The 13,379-nt window shown below is 46.3% G+C and overlaps 1 protein-coding gene across 1 annotated transcript in view; it reads right to left on the reverse strand.

Moving 5' to 3' along the window:
- Nucleotides 1–1,040: 1,040 nt before the first annotated feature.
- The window catches only part of LOC147466145 (Glutathione S-transferase family protein), a 47,193-nt gene continuing 34,854 nt past the window's right edge, over nucleotides 1,041–13,379 (reverse strand). Inside the window, exons 3-4 of the mRNA XM_086524362.1 lie at nucleotides 2,598–2,847; nucleotides 1,041–1,674 (exon numbers count right to left, since the gene is read on the reverse strand). Coding sequence (XP_086380488.1) covers nucleotides 1,489–1,674; nucleotides 2,598–2,847 — 436 coding nt within the window. The 3' untranslated portion in view covers nucleotides 1,041–1,488. The remainder of the gene's footprint in view (nucleotides 1,675–2,597; nucleotides 2,848–13,379) is intronic.

Consider the following 13,379-nt stretch of genomic DNA (forward strand, 5'->3'; position numbering starts at 1 on the left):
TTAAAAGATGCTTTATTTTACATTAAGCAAGAATGAGAGAGAAAGAGTCTCTTGCTTTATTTTTCAAGGAGCTTTTAACTTGAAGCTTTTGGGGGTTTTTAATTTTCAGTTTTTGGGGGCTCTACTTTTAGCATCCCTTTGTATTCTTTAAATAAGCAGGCAAGGCCTCACAACTCAAAGCATCTAGACAGAGTCTGAGTGTGAACGACTGCCCACACTCTTGTACTTTGAACACATTAATACATAAAGAAATATCGAAAGGGGCACCAGTCTTTGGGGCCAATATCTCTACGCACAAAACTCCGTCGGACTAGTGTCGAATCAATTGTGAACTATGAATTGTTCTAAAGTGTTTATTTGTGTTGTCGCGGTAGATTCTCGACTTGGAGTGTCCAAGTCTGTTACACAAAGACTCGTGAGCAGAGACTTGCGAGCAACCTTCGAACTCTTCTCAGGCTCTCAGTCTGTCCCCTATTAAGCTTCAGCCTCGGACAATGTAAGAATTGATTAGTTTCTTAATAGAGTCTACTTGTTTCTTGTATGGAAAATAAATGCCTTGACATTCAAGCTGCATTTTTACAAATGAATGTTGCTACAACTCTTTGCTGGCCTTTGTCATGAACAAGTATTTGGTAGTGCTAAAAAATGCTTGTTCTTTAAGTTTTTTGTGCTGTGTAAGGGGACATTTTTTACTCTTCCATCATCGAAAGGGCAATGTTAAATTTTTCCCTTCTATCCAGAAGGGCATACTTCTTACGTACCTATCTTTTGACATTTTGAGTTGCCTGTCAAATCCTAACACTCGGGCCAATATAGTTTTTGTTTACATGACGTACATACAGTATGGTACAGCAAAGTAAAGTAGCCTTTTTTTCAAAATTGAAATTTTTGGCAATAAATGAGGGATTGAATCGTTGAGATGCATAGGTAGGCTCCAGAGGCTTGAGGGAAAGGGGCCTCCTTTACAAGGGAATGGGAACCAACAGACCCAAGTTCAACCAGGGATATATAACAGCCCTATACAAGCTACAAGAAAAGAGTTAAACCTAAGTAAAATGGTCAAATCTTGAGAGGGAGACAGCTGCCAAATACAGGGCATTTACAAAACGGCCAGTACAGTATGTTACAGAAAAGTCAGTATGTAGTACAATTGCAGTTATGACACACATTCAATGCACAGACATGTAGTTACATCAAAACCGCATAAAGAATAGAGGTACGGTTTACTGATCTGTAAGATACAGCCATAATTTACATTCATGATTAAGTGGCTCCCATCCCAAAGTTGCTGCTAAACAGCTCAAAGGTAATCCAGGACAGCACGTTGAATTGCACGATCCCTGGTTGAGCCAATCGTAACATTTTGAAACACACGTGGACATTCCAAACTCGATAACCTGCTCAAAGGTGATTAAGGACAGCACCTTGACATCACGATATCCCTGGTTGAACGAATCCAAGCATTTTGAAACAGACATGGCATGACATTCAAGGCGTGGAGGACAGCCTTATGGAAGAAGACACAGCTCTTTGCTTATCATCTCCACATAGTGAGGTTGGGTGTGAAGAAACTGGAATGACAGGTCGTATTCCACCAGGATTCAAAGGAAAAAGAACCTTGTAATATCCATCCATTATAGTTGGCAAATCACATGTTGCAGCAACACCTGACATCTGAAAAAACAAGAGAAAACCAGTAACTATGTAAGCATACCAATTTCTACTTATCCTCTGCTCAAGTGTCACTCAACCCCCTCCAATTTGCCTGGATTTTGTCTCCGATGACAAAAAATTATATTAAAAACAACAAGTCTGTTACAGCACAGATTGCAGTTAATATTAACACTTCGGGGGCCATTAGAAAGAGGGAAAAGATACCGTCCATATATAAAACCAAATACCAGGAAGATAACTTAGAAATGAAAAACAAATCCTCAAATGTAATCCTTGGAACAGGCACGCATGAACACGGCAAGTATGAGCTATCACACCAGCATCAACCAAGAAATTGAGAAGGTCTTTCAAAGGGATAACAATTGTCACAGTAACTAAGACAACTCTCCAAAATGTGAGCCGAGGATAACACAGTATCAAGGCATGCAGATAGTAGACACAGAAGCTCAGCTAGCAACCTCAATGAAACTGTACCAATCAGTGGAGAGGACACTTACCTATACTTGAGATTGCACACTACGCTTATTTGAAACAACTAAAATTTGTTGTTAAAAGACCTACTCTTTCCTGTGCATTGATAACATCATTCTGATAATCACCTTCCAGAAATCATAATTTCCATGTTAGTCTTCAGATCGAACAAACTTACCAAGAGCCCATCCTAGATTTTCCTTAAACGAGCACTTTTCGTTGATACAAAGATTCACTTCTTTGTCTCCATGGAATGGCAATTGTAAAATTGTATTTCGTATAAAGCCTAATCTAGCTTTCTGCTTTATTCAACAGTTTTTATGGTCTCATATGTACCTATTTAAGATACAAATATTATAATTTTCTTTTAAATTACTCATAAACGCACATTTACAGTCAAAAAAACTTCACTTCATGCAAGGCAGTTCAGTGGTCATGGATGTTCTTCATACCTGAAAAATTTCACCTAAGTATCTATACAGACTAGGGTACTCCAGCAGCTTCTTCTTGGAGCACTTGAAAAGCACATAATAGACAGGATCAAATCGATAAAGGGTTGTAAAAAGGCGAATATCTGCAAGCGTAAGGATATCACCACACAAAAACTTTGAAGATGCAAGGTGTTCCTCCAGCATGTCCAAAGTTGTAAAAAGCACGTTTATGGCCTCGTCATATGCTTCTTGTCCCTGGGCAAACCCACACCTGCAAAACCACAAGCAGACATGCCTCATGTAGACTTGAGATAGATTATAACAAAAAGAGAAGCAATTTGCAGCTATCTGCTATGCTACAATTTCCTTCAGCTAGCAAGACCACTGACGAAAGAGTGAGCAACTTGCTGCACCTTTGGAAAGCTCAAAGTAGCCAAGCTCTTCCACCATGTTTGTGACAATTAGCAAGCAGAGGAGTCTGTTCTCATAAAAGGGGAAGCACCTTGTGTGGTGCCAAAGATGAGAGAGTCATGCATACCAGATCTTATGGAAGTCAAGTATCCTCATATGTATGGGTAGTACTAAGTAGGAGGTGAAGGAATGAAGAGAGGAACCGATGGAGGAGACAATATGTCACCCAAGAATCTCAGCAGGCCGAGTTGCCAAGCAAGTTGTCTATTTCAAGAATCACCAACACATAGTGCTCAAGGAACTTGGTTGGAGCAATAGATTGCCTCCTACGTGCCGGAATCTTTATGGTTATGAAAAAAGATCACCCCCTTAACCCCCTTTGCATCAGTGACAGATGGGACCAGTCTAACTGCCAGCCAAGCATCTTGATCCTGAAACAAATCAGCAAGCTCCAGATCTGTGAGCTGTTCCTCTGAGTCCCAACCGCAAGGAGGCCAACTCATCTCGGACACGAAACCCAGCATCATGTCAAAAATCGGGTCCGGCTCAAGGAGGGAAGTCCTCTGGAAGTCAGCACACAGGAAGCTCTCCCGTGCAGTACTCCAATGACGTAGCTTCCTCCAAATAATCAGGAGGAGAGGTGCAATCTACCACTCTGGTGACAAATCAAGTCCTATCTGGAAACCCAAGTATCTGACTGCAGTGCCTGATGGAATCCATCTTAAACCAGAGTCAGGCATCCACACAGGCGTAGGGGAAAGACTTATCCAAAAGGCCACAGACTTGCGCCAACTGATAAGCGTCCCTGAAGCCCCACAAAAGGTCAGCAAAGCCTGCTCTGCCCAAGTCAAGTTGGCCTCTTGGTCATGCAAGTATGAACCAGTGTCATCAGCAAACTCCGCAAACAAAAGATCATGACCCCGCAGGTGTGAGAGTGCGCGTGTGCGGAAGTGTGTGTGTGTGTGTGTGTGTGTGTGTGCGTGTGTGTGTGTGTGTGTGTGTGAGAGAGAGAGAGAGAGAGAGAGAGAGAGAGAGAGAGTAGACCACAAACGCAAGATATGGTGAAGAGGGGGCGATCAGCCCCCCATGACTACCATGAGCTGAAGACCCTCTCAATACATAAGATGATCTGTATGATGAGATGTGGAAGTGGGTACCCCCATATATAGGTGCCCAAGGGGAGGTAGGGCAAGGCCTGATAAAAATCCCCACGACCGGAGGCACACTAGCCGTACATGCATGCCCTAGACCTGTGAAGCAACAGAGTGGTGTAAGTCTAACACCCCCTCTCAGCACCTGATGCTGAACAAACCGCATGAAGCCAAAGATGCGAGGCAAATAATGAAGATGTCCGCTGCGATGTCCATTGAAGGACAATACTCCGGCGAACTCCGCGAGTGTAGCAGTAGTCTGGGGTGTCCCAACCGCCAAGAAATCTCCATGGTAAAGTGCCGTCACGAGCAATGTAGCAAACTGTTGTACTCCGTCGATACAAGGTGAAGATATTGCGTGAAGGTTCCGAACTGAGTGCGAAAACAACTCCTTGTCAAAAAAGAAGTGCCAATAGCCCAATAGGATCTGTGGTGTCTGTAGTCAAACCGTTTGGAGAAAATGGAGAAGCCCAAGAACCGTCATGAGAATGGCTGAAAGCCTATCAATGCATGAACCTGCAACCCAGTGTGGCTAGGTGGCTAAGCTGTGTAAAACTCCAGGAAGGCCAGATGTACTAATCTGCGCCATAAACTCCTCCGAAACAAGGAAAGCCAGACTAAACAATCTGCACTGTAGAAGCTACCGTAAGCTGCAGCAGTCACCGAGAGACCGCACAGACCACCACCGGATGGTGTCCTGTCAGTAGGTAGGGTAATCCAACATGAGGGGAAAGCCAAACTCAACAGTCTGCACTATGAAGGGCCTCTGAGAAGAGGGGTGGTCAGACCAAGCTGTCTGCACCGTAATCATTATGTATGAAGAAGGGAAGCTAGACTGAGAAGTCTGCGCTATGAAGATCCTCTGAGAAGAGGAAAGGCCAAACTAATTTGTCTGCGCCTATTGCCTGTATATCCTGCCTCCAATCCTCCGGTGTCAACCAAAACAAAATCCACGCCGACAACACCACCAAACCGCAACTCGGTGTGGCTCTCAATGTGAATGTGTTGGGAGTGACCTGCTGCCCAGGTCAGGGGATAAGTCTAATGTAAGGTAACCAAGGGTGAGTGTAAGCAACTCTAAAGGTAGCAATCCAAAGGATCAGGAGTATAGAAGAGCAACTGCACTACCATCCAAGCCAAGCTCCGGGTGACTCCGGATGTAGTCGCGTGATGATGCTTGATCTCCCGCAGCTCGCGGGTAAACTCTCCAAAAGAGTCCAAAGCACTAAAGTCCCACTCCAGTTTGTAGATCCAAGCAATGAACATGTCCAAGAAGAGATCCAAAATCCTCTCCCTAAGTCCATGTAGATGCTCCTATGTAAGCAAGTGATCTGACATGTCGAGGTCAAGTGGTAAGTGTCTGTCCACCCAAGATGGTGGTGTCTTCTATGGGAATGTTGGAATCCCATATGCCATGAGCATGGCCATATCTTGTGTGAACTCCTCTGATGAGTGCATAGGTGTGTCCATAGCAAACCACAAGTCACCACCCCCTCTAAAGTGCGCAATCGCCGAATGATGGCTGGAATGAATGGATCTCCCAAGGATCGTACGTCCGTAAATGATCAAGCCGATATCGAAGATACCGTGTACTACAACAGTCACTAACAGACAGCACGGACCGTGTCCTGGCAGGAGGTAACTTCATTCCTTTGAAAAACACAAACCGTGTGGTTGCTATCCACCCAAAAACGCAACTGCCAGGTGACAAAAACGCTGCTGTCCAGCGTTTTTCAGCATGCTCGTACACTCCTGGCAGGGTCCCAAGCGGTGCAGAGGGTCTGGGGAAGGTGGGGAATCAATGGCACATCCCCAGGTGGGTTGAAAACAGAGAAAGCAGCAGTGGAAGTATGGCTGAAATCTATAGCAAATGAAGAGGAACAGGACCGGCAAGGCACCGGATGCCGAGCCGGGTCGAGTAGGCAAGATCCAGGGTTGAAATGCCGAGCGCTGCCCTCCTGCTGCAAAAACGCTGCAGCTGTCCAAAAACCCAGCTCCCCAAAAAAAACGCAAGGGGCAGACAAAAAATGCTAATGGAAGAGGGGCATTTCTGGCGAGGATAAGGCCTGTAGAGGCTAGCGCTGGCAGCCAGTAGCAAAAACGCAAGCAAGGCTGATGAGATCTTGCAAAAACGCAGGTGGAGGGGGGGTCCTCCTGTCCGATCGCGTGCCTGGCAGATCTGCATAAAAACGTTGATGCTTTCCAAAAACGTTGGCTGGTGTGATCCCTTGGGAGGAGAACCTGTTGCTGAAGGTGATGCACCCCAAACTCTGGCAACTGATACCATGTGAGAGTGCGCGTGTGCCGAAGAGAGAGAGAGAGAGAGAGAGAGAGAGAGAGAGAGAGTAGACCACAAACGCAAGATATGGTGAAGAGGGGGCGATCAGCCTACCATGAGTTGAAGACCTTGTCAATACATCAGATGATCTCTATATGATGAGATGTGGAAGTGGGTACCCCCCTGGGCCCCATATATAGGTGCCCAAGGGGAGGCAGGGCAAGGCTTGATAAAAATCCCCACGACCCAACAGAAAAATGAAATATATGAGGGCGCCCGGACAAAGCCGCGGCCCAGAAGTGGGCGGCCGGACAATGATGCAGCCTAAATGCATATGCAAAGGGTGGCCAGCCCGGAGGCACACTAGCCGTACATGCATGCCCTAGACCTGTGAAGCAATAGAGTGGTGGAAGTCTAACAGCAGGGGGAGCTCAAGATCACGCAGCCCCACCTCTTGAGCCGCAAGATACATGCTCAAAGCCTCGGCAAAATAGAGAAACGGGCAAGGGGCTAAAGGACATCCCTGTCGGACCGATTTGGTCAATGCAAACTTAGGGCATCTTCCCCAAGCAATCAGAATCTGGCTATGAGCTGTGTTGTAAAAAAGGGCAATCCCCCAAATCCAGAGCTCATCAAAGCCCATGCACAAGAGCGTGCCCTCCAAGAATCCCCAATCCACCCCGTCATAGGCCTTCTCAAAGTTGAGAAGGATCACAGCACTGAGCAAAGTCCTCATCCTGCATCCGGGCCAAAGCAATGACCTCCCAGACAGTAAAGATATTGTCAAGGATGCTACGCTCCTTGACAAAGCCTGTCTGTCTCGCATGAATCAAATTCCCAAGGAAGGGCTGAATCCTCAAACTCAAAGTCTTAACTAAGACTTTGTAAACAGTATTGAGGATCGTAACAGGCATCCACTGTTGAATATCATCTAACACACCTTCCCCCTTGGGAATAAGAAAAATCAAGCCCTCTGCAAAGCCTGCCTCTATCCAGCACATGTTGAAAACCCCTGTGCTGCAAGCCGAGCCCAAGCACCTCCCAATACTGCATAAAGAAGGCTGGGGTCAAACTATCCTCACTTGGGCAATTGCTACGCGACCTTGTCCGCAATGCCTCAAAAAGCTCCTCCTCCAAGAGTGGCTGTGCAAGAGCCGCGCTCATGCTATCAGAGACCCGCCTCTATACGTGTCCAGACAAGCTTTCTACATGCTTCTCTGTGATATGAGGAAGCCTCTGAGGTCAAACGCTCTCCGTAGAAGTCTGGCAATATCACGCACCTCAGGCTCAACTGGTAAAGAACCATCCCGTCTCTGCAGCTGTCTAGCCCATGCCCTGGAATGTTCAGGGCCTGTGATAACTCCCCCATCACTCTGTCACCAAGCTATGTCCACAGGGAGGCCTGTTTGTTAAAGAAAAAATTGTGGTCTTTCCACAATCTCCCGAATCTCCTATCTGGCCTAGCATCTCTGTCCCTACATCCACTCACAAGCAGGCTGCCTCTCCTAGAGTCTCTGTAAAGCAGCAAGACTCCTCAGAAGTTGTCGCTCCCGCTCTCGAAGCTCCCCAATCCCGATGAGTGTTGTCTCATGCATAAAACGGCTCAGCTCAGAGATACACGTAGGACACTGATCTGCTACATCCCCATCAGACTCCATAGCTGCCTGCCACATCCTTTCGACCTCCACTGAAAGGCCCTCATCCAAGAGGACTCGCTTAGGGGTGTGCAGCTGCTGACCAGCCACTCGGTCCTGCTCCTCCAGAAGTAAAACATCAAGTGCGTGATCAAAAACAGAGGAGCTTTCCATGGAGCCACCTCACTAGCCTAGCCAGCCACCCATGTAAAAAGGATCTATCCAAGACAGATTAGATCCACCTTGCCAGCCATCTGATCTAGAGAAACTCAAGCTGCCCGGGGAGTGCACAAAAGCCTCATGGTACCATACATCAGAGCCGCAATGTCATACATGACCTCTCCCAAGCTGCTAGGTCGTTGTCATTCAAGGTGGTCTGACTTCCCCCTATCCGATTAGCAAGGTCCTTAAGCATGTTGAAGTCACCTCCAATACACCAATGATCCACATCAGGCAATGCATCACATATCTACGTCCAGAAATCAAGCCCATGCACTAGCCTGATTGGGAGCATAGCCATTGAGCACCCCAATGAGCTCATCATGAAATTGTATTAAGTATTCCACTACACTCTGCCAGGCACAACAATACCTCTATTCACAATGGCCGACTGCTAAGACTCTGCAATCGCCATACATACACCACCACCATGTCCTCCCATCAGACCAAAGCGAGCTGACCAAAATGTCTCATACGTACTACCAAGCAAGTGTCCATAGCGCCGAATCTGACTCTCACATAAGTGGTGCTCCTCAAGCAAAACAATATCAACGCTGCCCCCCACTAAACAACCTTGTAGCTCCTAGCAGAGGCGCCCCCGGTAACGCATGAATTGCAGTCCTCCTAATCCCTATACATTCCAGGATATAATTCTCATGAGGAATTTAAAAAAAAGGGATGATGCTGCAACTACCACCAAATGGTGTGCCTTTGCAAGAGGCTTGGATGGGGAGTAGTCCATGTCCGAGCGATTACAAGTCTGTGATGGCCCTGTAGCAAATGAGCTCCGTAGCAAAGCCCAATGCCATAGAGCAGTCTTCAAGGCTATAGTCTCCACAAGATGGTCCTCATGAATGTATACATAACACGACTATCATGTGGCGGACTCCATGCTCATCAACTGCCGCCGCCACAAGAAATTGTGCAAGATCCCACAATCTCAAGATCAGATCTGTAACCTCCAAATCACTGACATGATGTCACATGCACATGGCTCTATGTGCCACGTGGACATGCTTCATTCACTTCCGGAACCAATTCTGTAAATATTGTAACGAGACGAGCACCACGTGCCAACGGAAAAGAACAGACTGAACAACTTTAAACACTTCAAATAACAAATGAACCAAAAGAGAGAGAGAGAGAGAGAGAGAGAGAGAGAGAGCATGACACACAAGACGAGGAGTGGCGAAGTTCCACCCCGAGAGAGCAGTGGCCCCAAACCTTGGAGCCCCTTTCGGTATTTCTTTATATTGCTTCAACTCAGTACAAGCCGGAACTCCACACTATGCACCTTCACGCGGAAGCGTGCCAAAGAATGAGCCCATGGCACATATTTAAAGGCCCCACGCCAATGAAAAGCTTCAAACTCAAAAGCATCTGGCCTTGAAAGCTGCCGCCCAAAGCTGTCAGTGCGAATTACGGAACCTGCAACATCAACAACGCAATTCGCGGAAATTCGTACAGGCTGCCACGTCATCAGCGCAAATCACGAGTGTCCGTACTAGCTACCACCTCATCAAGTTTTTACACAAGCTTCTGGGAGTTTTATTTTAATGCCTTTAGTCACTTGGGCCCCATCGGACGGGGTCCCATAAGTTGGTGAGAACTCTTCTTTAAAAATAGGCCTCACGGTAAGACTTTGCAAGTTGGCAAAACTTCTTCTGCTGCTGCTTCTAGGGTTTATGCTCCTTGGCCGGGATCTGTATGTTGGCTCCGTTCTCTAGTGGCTTGACACGTGAGTAGTTTGTGACACATATCCCTAGATAGGAGTGTCTAGAACCTAGGAGGATTAGTACCGGCAATTTTGAGAGCCTGTTTATAGGAATTGCATGTCCGGACGAGTCCATTAGATTAGGTTTTCGAGTTTTAGAACCCTCTTGCATAAATGGTTTGTACAAGCGTTTTGACAGATGTTATTACACTTCGGTGAGAATTTGGCATGACGTGCATGTAGGTTTGTCTAGGTTAGAGGAACATGTCGGTCCGGTCGGTTCGTCAAACGGTTCACCGAGCAGGGAGTTATCGCCCGTGTGCGCACATTTTTCCCGACTTGAACTAATTTTCCCGGCTTGACCCAGAAGTCATATAAAAGCAGAAAATCGGATAGCGTTTTCATTTATGAGAGCCAATGCCAGCACAAACCAGCAGCCCCAGTGTTTTTGCAGATCAGCCCTTGGCCTTTGTGCTCCTTCATGGCGAGCAACCTTCCGGAATTGCAAATCAGTCCAGCGTTTCAAGTTTTCAGCCCTTTTCCCTCGCCCGAACCGGCCCGGATCTTCCAACGCGAGCCTCTCTGTTGCAGCCCAATACTTTAGCCGCCCATTGAGCCTCTTCTCGGTCGTTCCCTCGCCGCATCGAGTGCTCCCATCACTGTCCATCATCTGTGTTTCCAACCCTGCTTTACGCGACGGATCAGCTTTATTCTTGCAGCCAGCTTTCAGGCCTTGTTTCCTCTCACATCAAGAGCGCAAATCAGCCCCAGATCTACCCCTTGTGGCCATCAGAAACCCCTCATCGAAACGGATCCAAAGGTGCATCAAATCAGCCCGCTTCATCTTGAAGAGTTACCGCGGCGACATCCTCCATTCGAGTGAGTAGAGTCTGCATTGAGGTATTGCATGTGTGCACATTCCATTTACGCAATCAAAAGCAAATACCACACCAGCAACGGGGGGGGTTTGGTTGGCACCCCATCAGGTGTCATTCTCTCTCTCTCTCTCTCTCTCTCTCCCCCCCCCCCCCCCAAGGAAATAAAAGGAACCATCTCTCATGCTAAATAGTACACATCCAAGCAAGGAAAGAAGTGAAGATTTGTGGAAGTGCAAAGTCTAGATCTTGTCACCATTTCAATTTCGCAGCACCTGACATTGGTATCAAAGCTTTGAAGATTTTGCACTAATCTCCTAATCCCCCAAAAGAAAATTCTCTCATGTTTTCGGTTGTGTTTTGTAGCACTTCGGTGATACTCCTCCCACTCTTGGAACAGTAGGCCTGCCATAGCATGTGGGCCTGTGCGCCTTCAGCATCGGAAAATAGCAGCCAATTGTATACATGTAAGGTGCAGCGGAATGAATGTTGTTCTTTCTCAAGATGAGTGCTCCATAATGTGCTCAAGGTTCCTTTTTGTTCTTATGGAAGGGAGAGCCTTCCGTTCTTAATGAGAGAGTGCAATGATCATAAACAAAGTGAATGGACACTGTGCGTGCAAGTGTATGAGACTGAGAGATAGAGAGAAAAGAGAAATACGACACCAAGATGTTGTAAAACCCTCCTCCAAAGGCCCCACTCTCGTTGGCGAGAGTGGTCTACGATTGATGGCACAAACTGGTACAAAGTGGATGCATGTGACTGATGCAAGTCTAGGCTAGATCGACGACGACGACGGGGATGGCGAGACCGATCTAAGGGCTGAATTCTGCTGTTCTTTTACTGCTGTCCAAAAACGTTGCTGGCTGAATTCTGCTCTGCTGAAAACGCTCGAAAAAAACGCTGAATTTGCTAGTCTTTTGTCGCTGAAAATCTGCTGCTATGGATAGAGGCTGAAAATCACCTACTGAAAATCGCCCGAAGGCTTGAGATCGGTGGCGACCAAAGCCTGGAAGAAAACGCTGGCCTCGATGATGCTTGGCGATCTAGGTATCTGCTGAAAACGCAATGCACTGGAAGTGTAGGGCGATGTTGCCTTGTTGAAAACGCCAATCACTGGAAGCTATGGCGATGAGGATGAAAAACACTAGGGGGTTTGCTTGAGGGAAGTCGCCCAAGTGAGGGAGTCTTGCTGAGAGAGAGGACCGAAGGCCTGATAGTGCTAACCTTGGTTTGCTTATATATTATCTTACCCAATTTGCTTTACTCAGTTCCCAACAAAAGTCACTTAAAAGAATAAGTGAAAATTGTCAAAAATAGAAAAAATAGGTAAAAACACTGGAAAATTCCCCTGAAGGATTCTGATGGATTCTGATGGGAATGCTTATGATCATGATGTGTGCAACTAGAGGATATGTATCTACACTAAGTGCCTGGGCATGCACGGTCTGCGAACAGACTCACAAAAGTACCAGAACACTTCTAATCTATACTGATTGGACTAACGGAACCCTTGTTATCAAGTAGCTTGTTCACAGACACATAGGGTTGGATGTGTCACGTGGCATCCCTTCCTTTTTAAAGTGAGGTACTGGTACTGAGCTGCATGGCTTCCTTGTAGTCGGTCAACAACTCTTGATAATCTTTGAAAAACTCTTTGTCGACCCACACCGCTTCGTGGGTTCCTCAATCCTTGAACTTCAAAAAGTATTGTCTCACTTGCTTCTTCGAACCATGTCGAAACTGATGCAACAACACTTGCTCTGGCTCCGTGACTTCAGCTTCATCGATGATCTCGGGTTCTTCTTCTTCCGAAATGTCCTTTGGAGGCGTTCCTTGAAACACTTTCAACCAAGAAACATGAAAAACGTTATGCATTGACCATGAGTTAGGCAACTGCAATTTCATTGAAACCTCATTTATCTTTTTAATGACTGGAAATGGACCATACATACGAAAAGACAACTTGGGACACTTCTTTCCAACTTGCTTAAGACGTCGTTTCATGATTCTTAAATACACCCAATCTCCTTCCTTGATCGAAACATCCTGACGATGCTTACTAGCCAGCCGTGAATAAGATTCCTGAGCCTTGCTTAGCCGAAGCTTCACACTCTCACAAATCTCATCCAATGACTGACTTTCAGCATTGGCATCAGGCATTTGACTGACCGAGCGAGTCAAAAGTGACTGGAACGAACGGCCAAAAGCTGCCTCATACTGAGTTCGACCAATGGCAAAAGAAAAAGAGTCATTCAAAATAGCCTGAACCAATGGGAGATAGAGCTCCCAATGAGACTGCTGATAATGCACATATGACTTTAAAACATCAAAAGCCAATTGATTGTAAATTTCAGTTTGACCATCTGACTATGGATGAAAAGCCAATGAAAAATTCAACTTAGTGCCAAAATTTTCAAAGAGTGCGCGCCAAAAATTGGACGTGAACTTAACATCCCTATCTGAAACAATTGATTTTGGCAAACCACAGAGGGGGTACCAATGCTTAATGAACAACCGT

Source organism: Adiantum capillus-veneris, chromosome 1, assembly GCF_014529385.1.
Source record: "Adiantum capillus-veneris isolate H3 chromosome 1, ASM1452938v2, whole genome shotgun sequence".
In the NCBI taxonomy this organism is placed as follows: Eukaryota; Viridiplantae; Streptophyta; class Polypodiopsida; order Polypodiales; family Pteridaceae; genus Adiantum; species Adiantum capillus-veneris.